This window comes from Tupaia chinensis, unplaced genomic scaffold (assembly GCF_000334495.1).
Source record: "Tupaia chinensis unplaced genomic scaffold, TupChi_1.0 Scaffold146177_1, whole genome shotgun sequence".
Taxonomy (NCBI): Eukaryota; Metazoa; Chordata; class Mammalia; order Scandentia; family Tupaiidae; genus Tupaia; species Tupaia belangeri.
The window spans coordinates 1,248,197-1,265,501 of NW_006206032.1; the positions used below are offsets into that span (position 1 = coordinate 1,248,197).

The 17,305-nt window shown below is 39.3% G+C and overlaps 1 protein-coding gene across 2 annotated transcripts in view; it reads right to left on the reverse strand.

Annotated features, from left to right (window-relative positions):
* Positions 1–17,305, reverse strand: part of LTBP1 (latent transforming growth factor beta binding protein 1) — a 269,142-nt gene that overhangs the window by 115,640 nt on the left and 136,197 nt on the right. For both annotated transcript variants that reach the window (XM_014584279.2, XM_027768415.1), the window contains exons 12-15: positions 6,670–6,795; positions 5,217–5,342; positions 4,420–4,542; positions 294–413 (exon numbers count right to left, since the gene is read on the reverse strand). In XM_014584279.2, the coding sequence (XP_014439765.1) occupies positions 294–413; positions 4,420–4,542; positions 5,217–5,342; positions 6,670–6,795 (495 nt within the window). The remainder of the gene's footprint in view (positions 1–293; positions 414–4,419; positions 4,543–5,216; positions 5,343–6,669; positions 6,796–17,305) is intronic.

Sequence of the window (17,305 nt, forward strand, 5' to 3'; positions counted from 1 at the left end):
TTTTTTTTTTTTTTTTTTGGTTGTTTATTACATTAAGGCTAACACATTTTTTTCAATCAGAATTATTTGCCTCATCTAGAATCTCACATCTTCCATGCCATCCATTTTCTTATTTTCTCCAAGGTTAAAAATGACTTTAGACCTTTTCCTTAAAGCTTTCTTAGAATGTTAGAAATTTATTACGTTATTTTTCTCATTTTGAAAGAGTGCTTACTAATGACATTACACCATTCTATCAGAAAATAGGGTACACAGAAGAAATAAAACTTTGATAAGCAAACTACAGTACCTACCAAGGCACTGTCCATTCCAGCCTCGGAATCCTTCTGTACAAGGAACACACTGGTAAGATCCAGGAGAATTCACACATTGCTCCTCTGGACAAGTACTTGGATTCACACACTCATCAATATCTGAGAAAAAAAACCCAATAAGCTATGTCATGACCATTTACCTGAATACCAAGAAAAATCTTACTTTTATGATGAAAAGGGGGAAAGCATAATATATGTATAGTATAGTAGGAAAAACAGTAACTGAGAAGGTAGAACATTGGGTCTACTTAAACACGTGGCAATGATGTACGGGCAGGTATATGTGGATTCGAAAATTTATACACAATCAAGGAAACACAGAATTTTGGGCCCCAATTCTTCAAATTGGCAGGGTCAGGCCTCTCCACACTGTGAGTTGGCAGCTCCTCTGGGGCCACTTTATGGACATCAGACCTTTCAAATGCTAGCATGGCTTGCCAGAGAGAGATGTAAGGAATGCGGATACGGGTGAGGAAGCCATATATCCGCTGGCTACAGGTTCTCTCACCAGGTACTCTAGGGAAATCCTCACTTTCTTCATGGGCCCAATAACATCCTAGGGTCTGAGTAATTTAAAACCTTCCATATGATAGGAATTCCTTGGAGGTGGAAAAAAGAACATTAGGAGAGAGTGAACTCATCATGCACTTCCAAGACTTTCCAGAAAGCACAGTGACATGACCATATGGTAATGTTTTTGGGTAAAAATACACCTTACTTTTCACACTCGCAGCCAACTGAAGTTATTAATCATCATTCTTTTCAAGAATAGAAAAAGAAAAAATATCACCTTAAAGATGGTTGGGTGGGGCTGTGGCAGAGATTACTACTGCAATAGCTTCAGGCATTTTAAGAATGGTAAAAGCAACAAAATGGGGAAAAGTAAGACCCAGGAGGGAGTTCAACATTTTAAAATTAGTGATAACACCTTAACTACTAGCCCCATTTGAAATAAGTGTTTCTCTGGATGTAGACTTTGCATTCACAATGACTGAACTCAGTATATAAGTGTCCCAATACAAATATGCATAGGACCTCTAATCAAACTAGAAACAGATTTTCAGGACATAAATTAAGAAGTGAAAGAAACAGATAATAGGCATACTAAATATCCACGGGTATTTGACGTCCACATTTTGGCAAATTCTTAAAAATTATGTTCCACTACCTATTGGGACATATGTGTGAAAAATGTTTACAATGAAAAGGTTGATGATAAATTAAACACCAGGTCAGCGTAGTACATTTTTTTCTTCTTTTTGTGAAAAATTCTTGCCAATAGACAATGACACACAGTGGTGTGTGTGTGTGTGTGTGTGTGTTTTGGTCATTTGTTCTGGGACTTTTTGTTCTGCAAAAAGATGGTGCTTGCCAGTTTCATTTTCCAAGCAGCATTACATCTTCCTCTGGATGGGACTCTTGTTCTTTTCCTTTCTTTCTTTCTTTTCTTTCTTTTTTAAATAGAAATACAACTGCTAAATCAGAGACTGTCAATGAGACAGGCTGATCCAATAAATAAAATGTGATGTTGAGCTACAAAAGGCAACAACCTTGAGCTTCCTGCTGTTCTTACCTCTGTTAGCTTTTTTCCTCTTTCAGCTATAAATTGGGAATTACCTGCCTGGTAACACCTTCACAGAACAGAATAGGAGGAATGAGATAATGTCTGTGAACTACAATAGACTCCTTGGAGACTGGTGCTATTTGAGAACAGCTTTGTTAGTGACAGCTGAGAAAATCTTCTGAGAGCCAGAGACTGGGAGACCTTTGGTTTTGGTCCACAAAAGAATCAGAAAACAGCAACATTGTTTGGCTCTTTCTTCTTTTCAAACCTTTGCATGGAAATAGAATTCCACCAGGGTACTTCAGAAAGTTGATGGAAAAAATGGAATAAAAGTAGGAATTCTTTTGGTGCAAAAATTTTTGAAATTCATGGATAGTTTTTCCATAACATGTACTTCCTACAAGCTGTTGGAAGACTTCTTATATGTATTATTTACTCTGGTTGTATTTTTTGTTAAAAAAATTTCTATATATTGAGTATTACTGCATAGTCTCCTGTCAGCTCTCAATTTCATTATATAATTTTCAATTTTCTATTCCTTTCCATCCTTATTACTTAAATATCTTATCTCCTCACTCTAGGACTATGCATAGAATTTAAGGATCATATTTGACTTCTTTGAGAATGCTACTTTATATATAAAGGTTTTCAGATAAAAAACAAAAACTATTTTTTTAAAGAGGTTTTTGCCTTAGGGTGTGTGTACTCATCAGAGAGAGAGAGACAGAGACAGTAAGAGGGAAAGTGAGAAACCCCTCCCCCACCCCCCGAGGATGGCCACATTGCAATCCTTTCTCCTTCATTCTCCTCCTGGGACCTTGGGCACGCATGCACACACAGCCAGCATGAATTTCGAGCTCCCAAGTCTGGGACCCGAATTGCAGCTGGCCATGTGCAAGTCCAATGATATAACTACTATGCCATCTATTGCCCCCCAAAACTATCCTTTTTTTAGGCTTAGCACTCCCTGCATTTATATTGAGTTGTGGGGAAAGTTATGATACATTTTTGCATAGAAAAACAGAAAAATACATCATCACTTTTCCTGACAACCTATGCTGGCGAGATCTATACAGAAACAAACGGTGCCAAGGAATGGGGAGTTTAAAGAAACTAAAACTTCTTGCAAACTAACAAGGTGAGAGGGACCATATAAGAGACAGCAATGCACATTTACTTTCAGGGTGACCTTTAAAGTTAATTTATGGCTCCCACAGTACAGGTTGATAAAGTAAGTTTCAAAGAAGCAAAGTCACTAGGCCCAGGTCAGCAGGTACTTGGTATGCAGGCCATGAGCTGCTTTCATAGTTATGGCTCTTTCCCATTCCCACGCTGCCTCTTTATAGCAGAGGGGGATTCTCTGCAAGAGCAGAGTGAGGACACTTTACACCTGCACTAGTCCCGTGGCCCTCAGCCATCAGGGGAGGGGGCATGGGTCTGCTTGGATCAGAGTTAATCAGAGACCCAGTAATACTCCTCTCCAGACTAGAACCCAAGGGGGCTGAGGCAAGAAGCCAGTGGAGAGGCAGATGTTTGGCTGCCAAAAAATGTCTAATTAGCTCTCCCTCCAGGCCTGGGTCATTAGAGCTATGCAGAAAACCAACTGGCAGAAGCCAAGGGACAGCTGAGAGCAGACTACGCCAGCCTTGTCTAAGACTCCCTCCATCTCAAAGCCCAGCCGTATATGACAAGAGGCTGATTCTCAAGCAGCTAGGCAGGGAGCCCCAAACAAGTGGCACGGTGCCCCCATCCAGATCCTCACACAGAGCTATTGCTCCTTTGCCCTCACGTTTCCAAGGCAGAATTTTAGCCTATGCTCAATGGATTTCTTCATAAAAACAATTACAAAAAGATACCATGGTGATTACGAAAAGAACTTATGTAACTGGAACACAAACATGAGCAGAAATAAGAAATAGATAATAATTTGGGCCATGCTATAAACATTTTTCAAAACATTTTTATAATGACAGCAAACTCATTGCTGTGGTCAGTAATGAAGAACTTTTATCTGGCACAGATGGAAGCGGACACAGAGTTGGGCAGACAGCTCTTCTGTAGGAAGTCTGCAAGAAAGTCCCAGAACACATGTGAAAGAAAGCAGCTGAGACAACGGAACAGAGCGAGGTGAAAAGGTTGAAAATGAAAAATCAACACCGATTATACCTACACCCTGTTCCCAGATGGATGATCCAGACACTGTCACTAAGTCTGAGTTTGTCCTAAGATACTCTGCAATTAATTGTTTTGAAATGATTTCACTCCAAATACCAGGAAAGGCAGATACTGAGGTAAAACATAAGAAATACGAACACAGAAAAGAATCCAGACAGAGCTCCTGAAATGAGGCGAAGAGGCTGTGAATCCAGAAAGCAAACAGAGCTTGGTTAGGCTGGTGTCGTGTGTGTGTGTAGTGACGGGAAACAAGAACCAGTCAAGTGGTTCTTGGCTCTGGGGTCAAGACTGACACCTGTACCACCAAGGCATGTGTGCCCAGCACCTGCAGATGGCACAGATTCCTTGCTCTCCCAGCAGACTCACCCTGGCAGTGGCCTCTCCGGGTCATACGGAAGCCACTGTCGCAGTATTCACACCGGAAGGCCCCGACGGTGTTCACACAGTGTCCTTCCCCACATACATCCGGCCTCAGACACTCATCAACATCTACGCAAAGCAGAAAACACTGTCAAGTATGATTTCCCAAAATAATATTCCAAACTTCTCCCATCTCTCAGGTTGGCTCAAATTTAATAGTGAACTATTTTCTCTTTTATCTGTTTAACACGCTACAAAATCACAGTTTTGATACGTGCAGGGTTCAAAAGCAACATTTACTGCATCTTGTCTTTGCACATATTTTACACTCTTCTTTCAAAAGTGCTGGAAGGGAAAAAAATCCAACTTTTAATCTTTCAGAATCTAGCAGTGTCATTATAGGTGTTGAATAAAAAATTCTGGGTCATTGGGACCAGCAGCTGGTGTAATGGTTATGTCTCTGGACTCCCACAAAGTCGACTGCAGTTTGAGTCCCAGACCTCGTAGCTTAAAATTTGTACCAGGCACATATGTGTGCGTGCCCAAGATCCCAAGAGAAGGGACTGCAGTGTGGCCATCCTCCAGGGGTTGATTTCTCACTTCTTGTCTCTCTGTCTTTCTGTCTCTCTGGTAAGCACACACACCCTATAGCCAAAAACAAAACAAAACAAAAAAATAAAAAACCTCTGTAAAAAAAAAAAAAAAATTCTGAGTCATTGACATATGCACAGAACAGATGGGATTTTGGGGATATAAAAACCCAGATCTGAGAATTTCTGCAGCAGGAAGAACAATGCCTTTACCTATGCAGTTAGTCCCCTCCTCACTGGCCATAAATCCTGCTGGGCAAATGCACAAGAAACTTCCCTCGGTATTTTCACAGCGTCCATGGGAGCAGAGATGTTGGACTTGAGTACATTCATCAATATCTGTTAACGAAAGTATGCATGTAAAGATCAGCTCAGTGTAGCAATAATCAGGCTCCCGGTTCTGCAAAATAACCCTTTTACAGTTCCTTGGGTACCACAGACCTTTATAACTCAGGAAAGTTCTGAAAGGAGATATGTTCTTTCTCTTCAAATATTAGAAGGAAGACTGAAGCAGTTCATTGCTTAATGCATCAAAGTGGAAACTAAAAACCATGACACTGGTAATTTCAAAGAGACAGATTTCAGGTCAACACAGAAGGACTCTCCTGATAACGGAGTCATCTAAGCACAGGAATTTGCTGTCCGAGGGGGGAGTCAGAAGTGCCATGAGGGGCGCTTCTCAGTGCACATGGGTAGAGCTGGATTAGACCATCCCTACTGACTTTCATCATGATTGTTTAGGTCCACACTGTGGATACCTGTACGTACGATGTGTAAATGAAAGAGGAACAGCTATGCCACGAACAGGCAGATGCCTCCACAGGCCCCAATGCACCCAAAACCTAATGGCTAAATTCACACACATGATTAGGATTAATTAGATATGTCCTTTGCTACATTATATTGGCTTTTCTGACCGAATGCTGAATTTTCTCAAAAAAAAAAAAAAGAAAAAAAAAAGAAATCAAATTCAGAACATCTGAGAAACATCTACTTAACTCTATCATGCCTCTTTCTCAGATTTTTTCCCCAAAGAAGTCTATGTGGGATCTAATATTATTAATTCATTAATAGCTTCATGCCAGCATAGATTTCTGATGTAAAAATCCCTTTAGAAATTAGATTTTATATATTTAGATGAGTGTACTCTTTACTGCAGCATAATTTTTTAAATTTATTTTTATTATCATTATTTTTCATTTGCTGCAGGGCACATGAACTCACAAGAGAGAGAAAGCAAGTTGCCAGGTCCAGGACTTGAACTGTTACAGGCCATGTGGGAGTTCAGTGTTTTTAACCACCATGCCACCTACCAGTCCCACCACAGCACATATTAACACTGATTTGTCTCTGCTCAGCAAGGGTTTGACAGCAACTCTTTCTACAGCTCTTATTTTACTTATTTTATCTCAAAATTATGGAAATTATTTTACCCCTCTGTAAATATATTATAGCTGACAAGATAAGTAGCATTAATCAAAGACACAAGAGAATCCTGGAGTTTAATAAACCATTTTTTTGTCTTGGCTCCTTAGCTGAGGGATAGTTTTCAAAATGAAAAACAGCGACATTCCAAGATGGTTAAATTATTTTAAAGGAAAAATACTCCCAATGTGCAAATCAGATTTGATATTTAATCATTTTGGGTATCGAAAATAACTCTTACCAACACATTTCCTCTGCTGTTCACTGAACTTGTAACCCTCGTAGCATATACAGGTATACCTCACTGGCAGATTAATGCAGTGTCCCGCTCCACAGATATCTGGGTTCACAGTACATTCGTTGATTTCTTTAAAAGTAAATAAAATAATGTCACAAAAGCACACACAGAAATAAACATAAATATTTCATTGCTATTTGCAAAGCATTATTTTGTTTCCTGACTAGCTAGCATATTACTGCCAGGTATGCTCTTATAAAACAAAGGTGACCTTTGAGGGACCAGCAGTTAGTGTAATGGCTATGTCGCTGGACTCCCACGCAGTCGACCATGGTTCGAGTCCCAGACCCAGTGTCTTAAACTCACGCTGGGCGCGTGTGCGTGCATGCCCAAGATCCCAAGAGGAGAATGGAGGAGAAGGTACTGCAGAGTGGCCATCCCCCCTGGGGGTTGATTTCTCGCTTTCTGTCTCTCTGTCTCTGTGTTTCTGGCAAGCACACGCACCCTATAGCAAAAACCTCTCCAAAAATTAAAAATAAAAAAAAAGGTGACCTTTGAAATCAAGTTATCAACTCATGTGATTACTTTATATGGATTGTTAGACCCACCCAAAGTCATCAATAGTTCCTAGTGAAACTAAGATAAACAAGGGTGAGTAGAAATTCAGAAAGAAGCCATGTTGAAAGTTGTAAGAAAAATCAGTCCTTCGTCAAACAACTTCCAAACGACCTATCAATGAGTTTCTATGCAGGGTTTCATCATCTTGTGATCTGTCCTCATAAAAAACATATGATAACTTCCCATTCGTTAGCAGGTCAAATCTAAGTGCCAACAAATACTCCAATTGCCTCCAAATTTCTTTAATTAATTTATTAAGTTATCATTATTCCCCAAAAAGGATGGCTCACTTGTAACACAGGAAAAATTTCTACGTGTGCCTTACCCTTAATTTGACAATTTCAATGTAACTGTATTTTACTTATACTATTAGAGAGTAGAGTCGTCTTTGATATTGCTGCTAAATTCCTTCCTTTCTCGCCTCCTGATTCCTGCTTAATTTATAAAGCCTGTGTAAACAGCCCTGGAAAAGTCCTCCTCCACTCAGACACATACTATGATGGAGGGAGATTCACAGGAGTCCACTAAGGCTGGAGGCCATCAAAATTACTTAATTACCGGGAACCAGCAGTTAGCGTAATGGCTATGTCGCTGGATTCCCACGTAGTCGACCGCGGTTCGCGTCCCGGACCCAGTGGCTTAAAACTCACGCCGGGCGCGTGTGCGTGCGTGCCCAAGATCCCGAGAGGAGAATGGAGGAGAAGGGATTGCGGCGTGACCATCCCCTCTGGGGGGTGATTTTTCGCTTTCTGTCTCTCTGTCTCTCTCTATCTGTCTGGTGAGCGCACGCGCCCTATAGCGAAAACCTCTCAAAAAACAAAAAACAAAAAACAAACAAAAAAATTACTTAATTACCAAAACAAACAAACAAACAAACAAACAAACAAAAACCTTCAAGGACTCAACGGTGGCCTTTTGAAATGAATTATTCCTGTAAGATTTTCTATTTGTAATGACCTCTGTAAGAAGATATAAAGGCCCAGGAGGGGTAATGCAGCTGGTAGTTAGAAGCACTGACTTGGAGACAACACAGGTACAAACTCTGCTTGTGGTGAACAGCCTGTAGCACAAGGGAAGTTACTCAGCCCTTCTAAGCCTCACTTCTACGCACGTGTAAATCAGACACAATGAGAGCTCCAACTTCACAGTATGAGACTGAGAAGATATAACCTAAATAATGCATGGACTTCAAGGGCTGGCCCACAATAAGGGCTCAGTAAAAAGTCATTATGTTGGACTTGAAAGTCAGTCTTCCTAGGCTGCAGTCTGACTTCACCACTTTCAGTTATGAAATAAACCTCATACTTTGGTTACTTTATGTTTGTAATGAGTACAGTAATAGTACCTCCTCCATAAGGTTCTGGTACTAATTAAATGAACGAACACATGTAAGCTTAGAAAAGAGCACGTCATACAGGAAGTGCTCATTAAAGTGTTGGCTATGGCTGCTGCTGTTCCTGCTACTGCTCTAACTGCATTAGCAACCTATTTTCTAGTTGAGTAAGATGAACCACAGTGTACAAAACTGTGGGCCTATGCAGATGTACTGACTTAAACAGTGTTCTACAGGGTTTTTAAAAAGAGTAGAAAAATTAAGGGAAAGTAACCGTAAAAGAGCTGAAAACCATTTAACTGGGTGTAAAAGACTCACATATGTTTTTATAGAACCACTATGTGACTATCGACTAGCTGCTTGAAGCTGTGCTCTATGCTGAGAATAAAGTCATGAACAGCAACAACAAAAATAATTCTTTGGTGTTCACAAGGGATCAGCATAGAGGAAAATGATTAATATTGGTGATGTATGTGGATTTTGTAAGACAATTAACAAAATACAGTACAACAATTTCCAAAAATTAGCCATCATGGTCATTATTACCATGGCTCATATGGAAGTCATTGAAGAATATACTTGGGCAATTATCTCATTGCCATACATAGAAAACAAGGCTTAAGGCGGAAGCTGGCATGGAATAAACCAGGGAACCCACTAGGATAAACAGACTGGAGTCTCTCAGTAAGAGGAGGTGAGATCACAGCTTTGTTTGACCATCTACAAGTATAACCTGGGTGAAAACAACCTTCTACCTTTAGATTTTTGCAGCCCATAAAATGGTATTTTTAAGGAAGACTTTTCTGATTACTAAAATATGTGCTTGTGTAGAAATGCTGAAAAATACAGAAAAATATAAAGAAAATGCCAATCTTTATCATCACAAATCTTGGGTATATTTATATTTTGAATGTGGAAAAAGAAAACAAACAGGTGGACTATTGTCACTATTAATCCACTAAGCAATCTGCAGAAAAAGGATGTGAAAGGCACTGCTTTAGCAAAGATTCACTATGGAAGTAACTTCAACTGCAGGTGAGGTTGCTCAAAGCCAAAACTGTATTCTTTATTTTTCATAAAGTATTCACAGTGCTGTGGCTTTAAGACTACTCAGACAAGTCATTTGAAAAGCAAAGCACATGAGGGAACCAGCAGTTAGTGTAATGGCTATGTCGCTGGACTCCCACGTAGTCGACCGTGGTTCGCGTCCCGCACCCGGTGGCTTAGAACTCACACCGGGCGCGTGTGCGTCCGTGCCCAAGATCCCGAGAGGAGAATGGAGGAGAAGGGACTGCAGCGTGACCATCCCCCCTGGGGGGTGATTTCTCGCTTTCTGTCTCTATGTCTCTCTCTTTCTGGTGAGCGCACGTGCCCTATAGCGAAAACCTCTCAAAAAAAAAAAAGAAGCAAAGCACATAAGTGGTATTTTATACAAAAATCACCAGGATATATGAGAAGTGCATGCAAAAACCGTGTGTTTACACATTAAACCTTGTAGAGCCTATTTATGTTAACTTGTACTATCAGAAAAATAAATCTGCTCATACTCGGTTTATTACCAAATTAGAGAAAAACTACAATAACGCAAAAGGCTAAAACTACAGGTGATTAACATGATTGCTTCAAGTTAACTGGCTAACAATAATAACATAAAATGATGAATTATGATATATAAATAGCCTAGAATACTACATAACCATTAGCAGGGAAAAAAACGCTTATTTACTCAATAAAAAATACAGTTTGGCAAATGTGTAATATAGGACTTGATCTCAATTTGTAATACATACAGAAAAGAAGATCAGAAAGAAATATACCCAAGATTTGTAATTAGGAGGATTTTTTTCCCACATTTTTTCTGTACTTTTTTTTTCCCTCTTTTTGGAGAGGTTTTTGCTATAGGGCGCGTGCGCTCACCAGACAGAGAGAGACAGAGAGACAGAAAGCGAGAAATCACCCCCCAGGGAGGATGGCCATGCAGTAATCCCTTCTCCTCCGTTCTCCTCTCCGGATCTTGGGCACGCACACACACGCACCCGGCGTGAGTTTTAAGCCAACGAGTCTGGGATGCAAACCGCGGTCAACTACATGGGAATTCAGTGACATAGCTATTACGCTAACTGGTCCCTTTTCTGTACTTTTTAACATTTCCACATGAGCATATATTTTAGTAATCAGAAAAATCCTCCCTAAAAGTATCATTTTTACATGTTATAAAAATCTGAGGGTTAAAGGCCTTCTTTGCCATGTTATACATCTAGATCTGGGGAAATATAATCTTCTCTATTAATTCAAATTTTTTTAGTGAAATAGTGTGAAAAACACATCTCTAACCATCTATTTTATGTTACAGGTAGATGGCTTCTTTGAAATTTACAAGTATTTAGATTTCTTGGTTTTCTTTGTCATTACTGACTTTCTTTTACACACTTCTCTGCCATTTTCTTTAAACAAACAAATTAAAAACAAAAACACATGCTGACCATATTTGCAAAAAGAAAATGAATTAACTGGAAGATGAACATACTAGGACAAGAATTCAGAACAAATTAAAAGGGTATAAATCTGTTTTTTCATGTAATGACTGATCAACAATCACTCTCACACAGATACTAATATGTTAATTACCAAATATTTGTCATTTTGCAGGCACAGCTTTAGAACGGAATTTTCACATCTGTTAACAGAAGTTTTCAAAAACACATAATGTTGAATTTAAATGAAATGCATTCCTATGCTACCGTCTGTCAACATATTTAAATTGTTTCTTTGAAGATGGGCTCTAAGGTAGGAAAAACTGCTAAATATTTTCTCCTTTAGTCTTAGAAGAAAGAAATGAATAATAATATTCTTTCCTCCACTCCAGAATCTTAAATAGAAGCTCTGAGGTTGGAAATATACTGACGAAGAATGAGGATTTTTAGCTGACTAACTCATCGATAGAGTATTCAAGACATACATTGAAAATGTTGACCTTGGCTGGCAGATTACAAATATGCATAACAAAATGTTAGACCAACACCACTAGAGGGTACTAAGACACCTCAAAGGATGAAAAGGACATTTTCAAAAATACTGGACTTCGACATTGTTTTTACACAAGTGACTAAGGGAACTTCTATGGGTTTGACCTCAGAGATCCCTTTCATCTATTTGCCAGAAACGGTTCTTCCCTTGTAGGAAGCTAGAAAGACCATCACACCTTCTGAACATTGTCTGCTTTCTTCTGTTCATTAGTTATCACAAAGTTAATGAACAGGACGTTTGGGCTATGCCCCAATTCCTTCTCCATTTCTCTGTCCTGTTCTGATTTGGAATACACACACACACACACACACACACACACACACACCATGTTTTTCAAGGGAGTTGGCATTCAAATTGCAATCAGTAATGAGGACTCCAGCTCCCTAACCACTAGGCAAAAGGGCCAGTCTTAAAGTTTTTAAAACATACCTCCCATCATCTCTTCCCCATGCCTCCCCTACTTTTCTTTTCTTCTTCTTTTTTTTTAATTGCTATCTCTGGCTTACATATAATTGTACATCTTTGTGGGTACAGGTTTTTAAAGCATGCAGACAGTGCATGATAATCAAGGATACAGTCATTATATTGCACACTGATCATTACATTATCTTGTGCACATTCCAAAACAGCTCTACTAGGGTTTTTTGCTTCTTTTGGAAGTATATATTAAAAAATGTTACTGTCAGTGACATTTTTTGCCTTCCTCTGCTTTTCTGACTGTTTTTCCTTCTCTTGCACATACACAGTACATAGAAATACAAGTCTTGAGAATAGTGTCTTGAAGAAAAATGAGAAAAATGCTGTTTTTGAGGACAAAGATGCTTACGTTTTCCTAAGAAGTCACTCTCACATAGACACATGAACCTGTTCCCATGGAATAGATGAGTTCATGTACAAACCTACATTACTTTGGCCAGAATCTGTCAAGGTAAACTCTGGAAACAGGGTTCTGATACACCACACAGGCAAAGCCCCACAAGGACAGCACAAATTTCATCTCAGTAATGATGGTAGATGGGAGAGTCTTGTTTTCTTCAGCACATATGCTTTCAAAGAAATAAACAACTACCGGGACCAGCAGGTGGCGTGGTGGCTAGGGTGCTGGACATTCCCACATGGCTGATCACGGTTCAAGTCCCAGACCTGGTGGCTTGCTTTCTCGCTTTCCCACCCCCTCCTCTCTCTCTGTGTATCTCTCTCTGGTCAAATTAAAATGGATGAATCAATCAATAAAATTGAATAAATAATTTAAAAATAAATAAATAAACAACTGCCTCCCACTACTTATCCTTCAATTTAATGCCTTTCCACGTGTCCCTTGGATCATAGGACAGCTCTACCTTTTCTAACCATACATGCCCCTTGGAACAACTTCACCTTCACTGGGTCAAGGACCTTATTCTAATTACTTCTTTTATAAAAGTCTACTTATAACTTGAAATACAAGCCACTGTCAAAACCCAATGGAGGGCCAGCAGGTGGTATGGCACCCACATGGGTGACCAGTTCCAAGTCCCAGACCCGAGGGCTTGAAAATCATGCTAGGCACATATATGTGCATGCCCAAAATCCCATAAAAGAAAACTGAGAAAGGACCGTAGGGTGACCATCTCCTCTGGTGGGTGATTTCTCGCTTTCCCTCTCTCTCTTCCTCTCTCCAGCAAGCACCCATATGTAATGATGAAAACCTTAAAAAAAAAAAAAAAAAAAAGCTAATGGAAAGCCAAATATTCCGTTTTTCCCAGCAACAAGGCCAATGGTAAATTTAACAATTTGGTATTTTCCATGTATGTTCTAAAGTTAAATGAAAAAGAAAGCTTTTGGCAAAATATGAGTATGCTGGGGCCAGCAGGTAGCATGGTGGTTAAGGTGCTGGAGTCCCACATGGCCACCCATGGTTCAAGTCCCAGAATTGGCAATTTGCTTTCTCTCTCTCTCACCTGGTGGCTTACTTTCTCACTTTCTCTCTCTCTTTCTCTGTCTGTCTGTGATGAGTGCATGTGCTCTATGGTAAATTTTAAAAATCATGATAATGAATACAAATTAAATAATTATTTTTAAAAAATGAGTATGCTAACCGTTAGCTCTTTTGTTCATCAAGTCATTCCTCAAGTAAATAAATGACGTCTGAAAATATTAAGGCCGGGTGAATTTACGTGAAAAAAAAAACGTTCATTTTCCGTCGGCATACATAATTTATTGAAGCTGTAATGACAATGGCAATATGCTTGACGAACAAATGTTTTTTTTCAAAGAGTCCATTCTGAGATCTGGAAAAGATCTGATGAGCAAATACTTTTTCAAAGGTTTGAGTCATGATAATTATAAAAGTTTCCACAAGGCAGTCATGGAAGTCAATGAATAATTTCTAGCCTGTCTACAATGGCCATCGAGAAAGTTCGGGAAGAGCTGGAGGAAGGCATCAAAATGTGAACTCATGGGAAGGCTTACAGAAATGCCCTGGCTTCCTACCTGCCCCACAATAAGCTGACATTATCCCACAACAATTGAAACAGATGTTTCCACGATGTAAATACACGCCAGAGAAATAAAGATTAAAATAGATTTTCCAACCTATCCTTCAGCTATTAAGACACTATGCTAACTCAAGAATTTATATGCTGAAATGTATCATTTATTTGGAAATGGTATGCCAATAGTGTTGCAAGTCACCAAGTCAGCTGTTAAAAGTGGAAAATACCACACTTATTCCCTACAAATATGTGGCTCATTTTTTATAATCGTTACATGTCAAAGTGTGTTTGGCTAGAACTGAATAGGCTACTTCCAATCTCCATCATAAAGATATCATCACTCCTCAGTGCGAAGCTGATGATATTTATCTTAGACTCATTATTCGCTTTCTTCATCTATAGGAGAAACTAACTATAAGAAATGTGTATTATGAAAACACTAGGTATGGGTTTCAAAATTGTTGCACCAAAATAAACTCAGACTTTAATTCCATTTTCCCACAAAAGTTTTGAAGTCCCCTCACATAATGTTCCTGAGAGAACTGATCGGATCGCTCCTCTGTGTAGTTGGCCTTCACACCAAACCAATGGGAACATCAACATTTTGATTTCATTAAAATTTGATGTAAAGCAGTTTTCTTGTGCTAATGTAGATCACAGGTTAGAGTGCAGGTCTAAAGCTACAAATAATTTAATTCAAAGATAAGACCCTTTTCTTTACAATGTCACCCCATGGATTCTTTCAGAAAGATTATTTTAGGATAGAAAGTGGGAGTACCCATGATTGCTGTATTAAAAAAAAAAAAAATCAGCATCACTTGTTTCCTGGAAGGAAATATTCATGCTTCGAGCATGTGATAGCAGATGTTAGCTCTGTATTTCTGCCAAACTCAAATTAAGCTGTCTTCTAACAATGTCATATAGCAGGGCTACTTTCATTTTTTTCAGTCAGTTCTCTAGTTCAGCTGGACCTGAGTAATGTCAATCTGTTATCCCCATACAGCTGTATTTTGATGACAACACTGCCTTTATCTAGCCAAACTTAGTTAACCTCTACAGAGACAGTGTACAAGAGGTTATTCCCATGAAACCAGCCACATTCATTCAATATTAAAGTTTATCTTCACATTGGAACATAAAAGGGCAGTGATTTAGAAAGAACTGGTGATTTACAGTGTCACACTGCAATTTTTCTTCTCAGCCCTGAGATAAAAAATTAGAAGATCCTTGTTAACCAAGATAGTCATTACTTGCTTATACACCTTGCAAAGCAAAGCAAAGCAAAGCAGAGTTTCTTACCGATGTGTTTAATTAGGCAGAAACACATATTACCTCAGAATAGAGAACACTGATTCGAGCTACAGCCATGTTAAATAATCACTATCATTTCACAGTATCATCCCTCAAAAACAATTGCTAACTTGTCTATATCACTTCCCTCGTTATTATTAGGAAAACCAAGGAGTGGTTGCCATGCACGGTGAAGGGAAAGGTAAGCTCAAGGTGTAGCTTGGTGACTGAACTGGTTGAAAAGGCACTGTTGAGCCCATGGTGTGCCTCTGCATGCCTTTGTCATCTGGCATTTCAACCTAAGACATTGATACCCCTTGCTTTTTCTATAGGGTGTGTGCACTTGCCAGAGAGACAAATAGAGAGTGAAAGTGAGAAAGCATCCTGCAGGAGGGATGGCCACACTGCAATCCCTTTTATCCTATTTCTTCTCTTGGGATTTTGGGTGGGTACACACATGTGCTGGTATGTTTTTCAAGCCACTGGGTCCAGGACTCATCATGTAGTGGGCCATGTGGGATCCAGTCACCTTAACCTCCACACCATCTTCTGGTCACAAATTTTATTTTTCTTTTAAGAGTCACTTAATTGGGGGCCTGAAGTTATGTTGCTGGACTCCCACATGGCCGGCCACAGTTCAATTCCCAGACCCACGGGCTTAAAACTCACACTAGGCATGTGTGCATACATGCCCAAGATCCTGAGAAGAGAATGTAGGAAAAGGGATTACAACGTGGCCATTCCCCCTATGAGATGATTTCTCAATGTCTGTTTCTCTCTGGTGAGCATATGTGCCTTAAGGCAAACAAACAAACAAAAAAAGAGGAACTCTACAAAATTTTATGTATTGTTATTATTTTTAAATTTGCTATAAGGCACATGCACTCACCAGAAAGAGACAAAGACAGAAGGAAAGTGAAAATGCAAATTGCCAAGTCCAGGACTCAAACTGCAGTCAGCCTGGTGGGAGTCCAGCACCTCAACCAGGACGCCATCTGCTGGCCCAACCAAGGTGTACTTTTTAAAAACATTTTTCAGTCTATAGTCTCAACTATAGGGGACCAACAGTTAGCATAATGGCTATGTCGCTGGACTCCCACGTAGTTGACCACGGTTCGAGTCTTAGACCCGGTGGCTTAAACTCATGCCGGGCGCATGTGCGTGCATGCCCAAGATCCCAAGAGGAGAATGGAAGAGAAGGGATTGTGGAATGGCCATGCCCCCTGGGGGGTGATTTCTCGCTTTCTGTCTCTCTGTCTCTCTCTGTCTGGCGAGTGCATGCACCCTATAGCAAAAACTTCTCCAAAAAAAAAAAGAAAAAAAAATTATAGTCTTAACTATCTAAGAGAATTCACATTCATATTTTGGAGAAAGTGGCAAAAAGCTTAATGTATAAGAGCAATTCTATTTGAAATGAAGCATGCCATCCTTCTGCAGAGGAAATACTCTGAGAGTAAGCTTTTCTATTAGCTGTCCTGTTGTAGACTGCCAACCTCATTCTCCAATGGTATTATGAACTTAGATTAAGTCATTATGATGCATCTTGGTAACAAGTTTTTCGGACTTAAAAAATACTTGACCACTTTGTATTTCAAAAGTACTGGGGCGATAGAAAAGTCATGATATATTTTTTTCTATGTAAAAATGTGTTATGATTTTCCTGACCAAACACAATATGAAAATATTCTGAATCAAATGTAAACGATATTTAAACTCTCAGGATTTACTAAAAGAAAAAGTCACAGCTAGTATCTGCAATATTTCCTTCCATTATTTTCTCAATGTATGTGTCTTTTTTATATAATGGGTGTACTTCTCTAAATACTTTTTTATATACTCACCTTAAAATTTAGCCATATTTTGTTACCATTTTCTGAACAAAATTATTTCTTTCCCT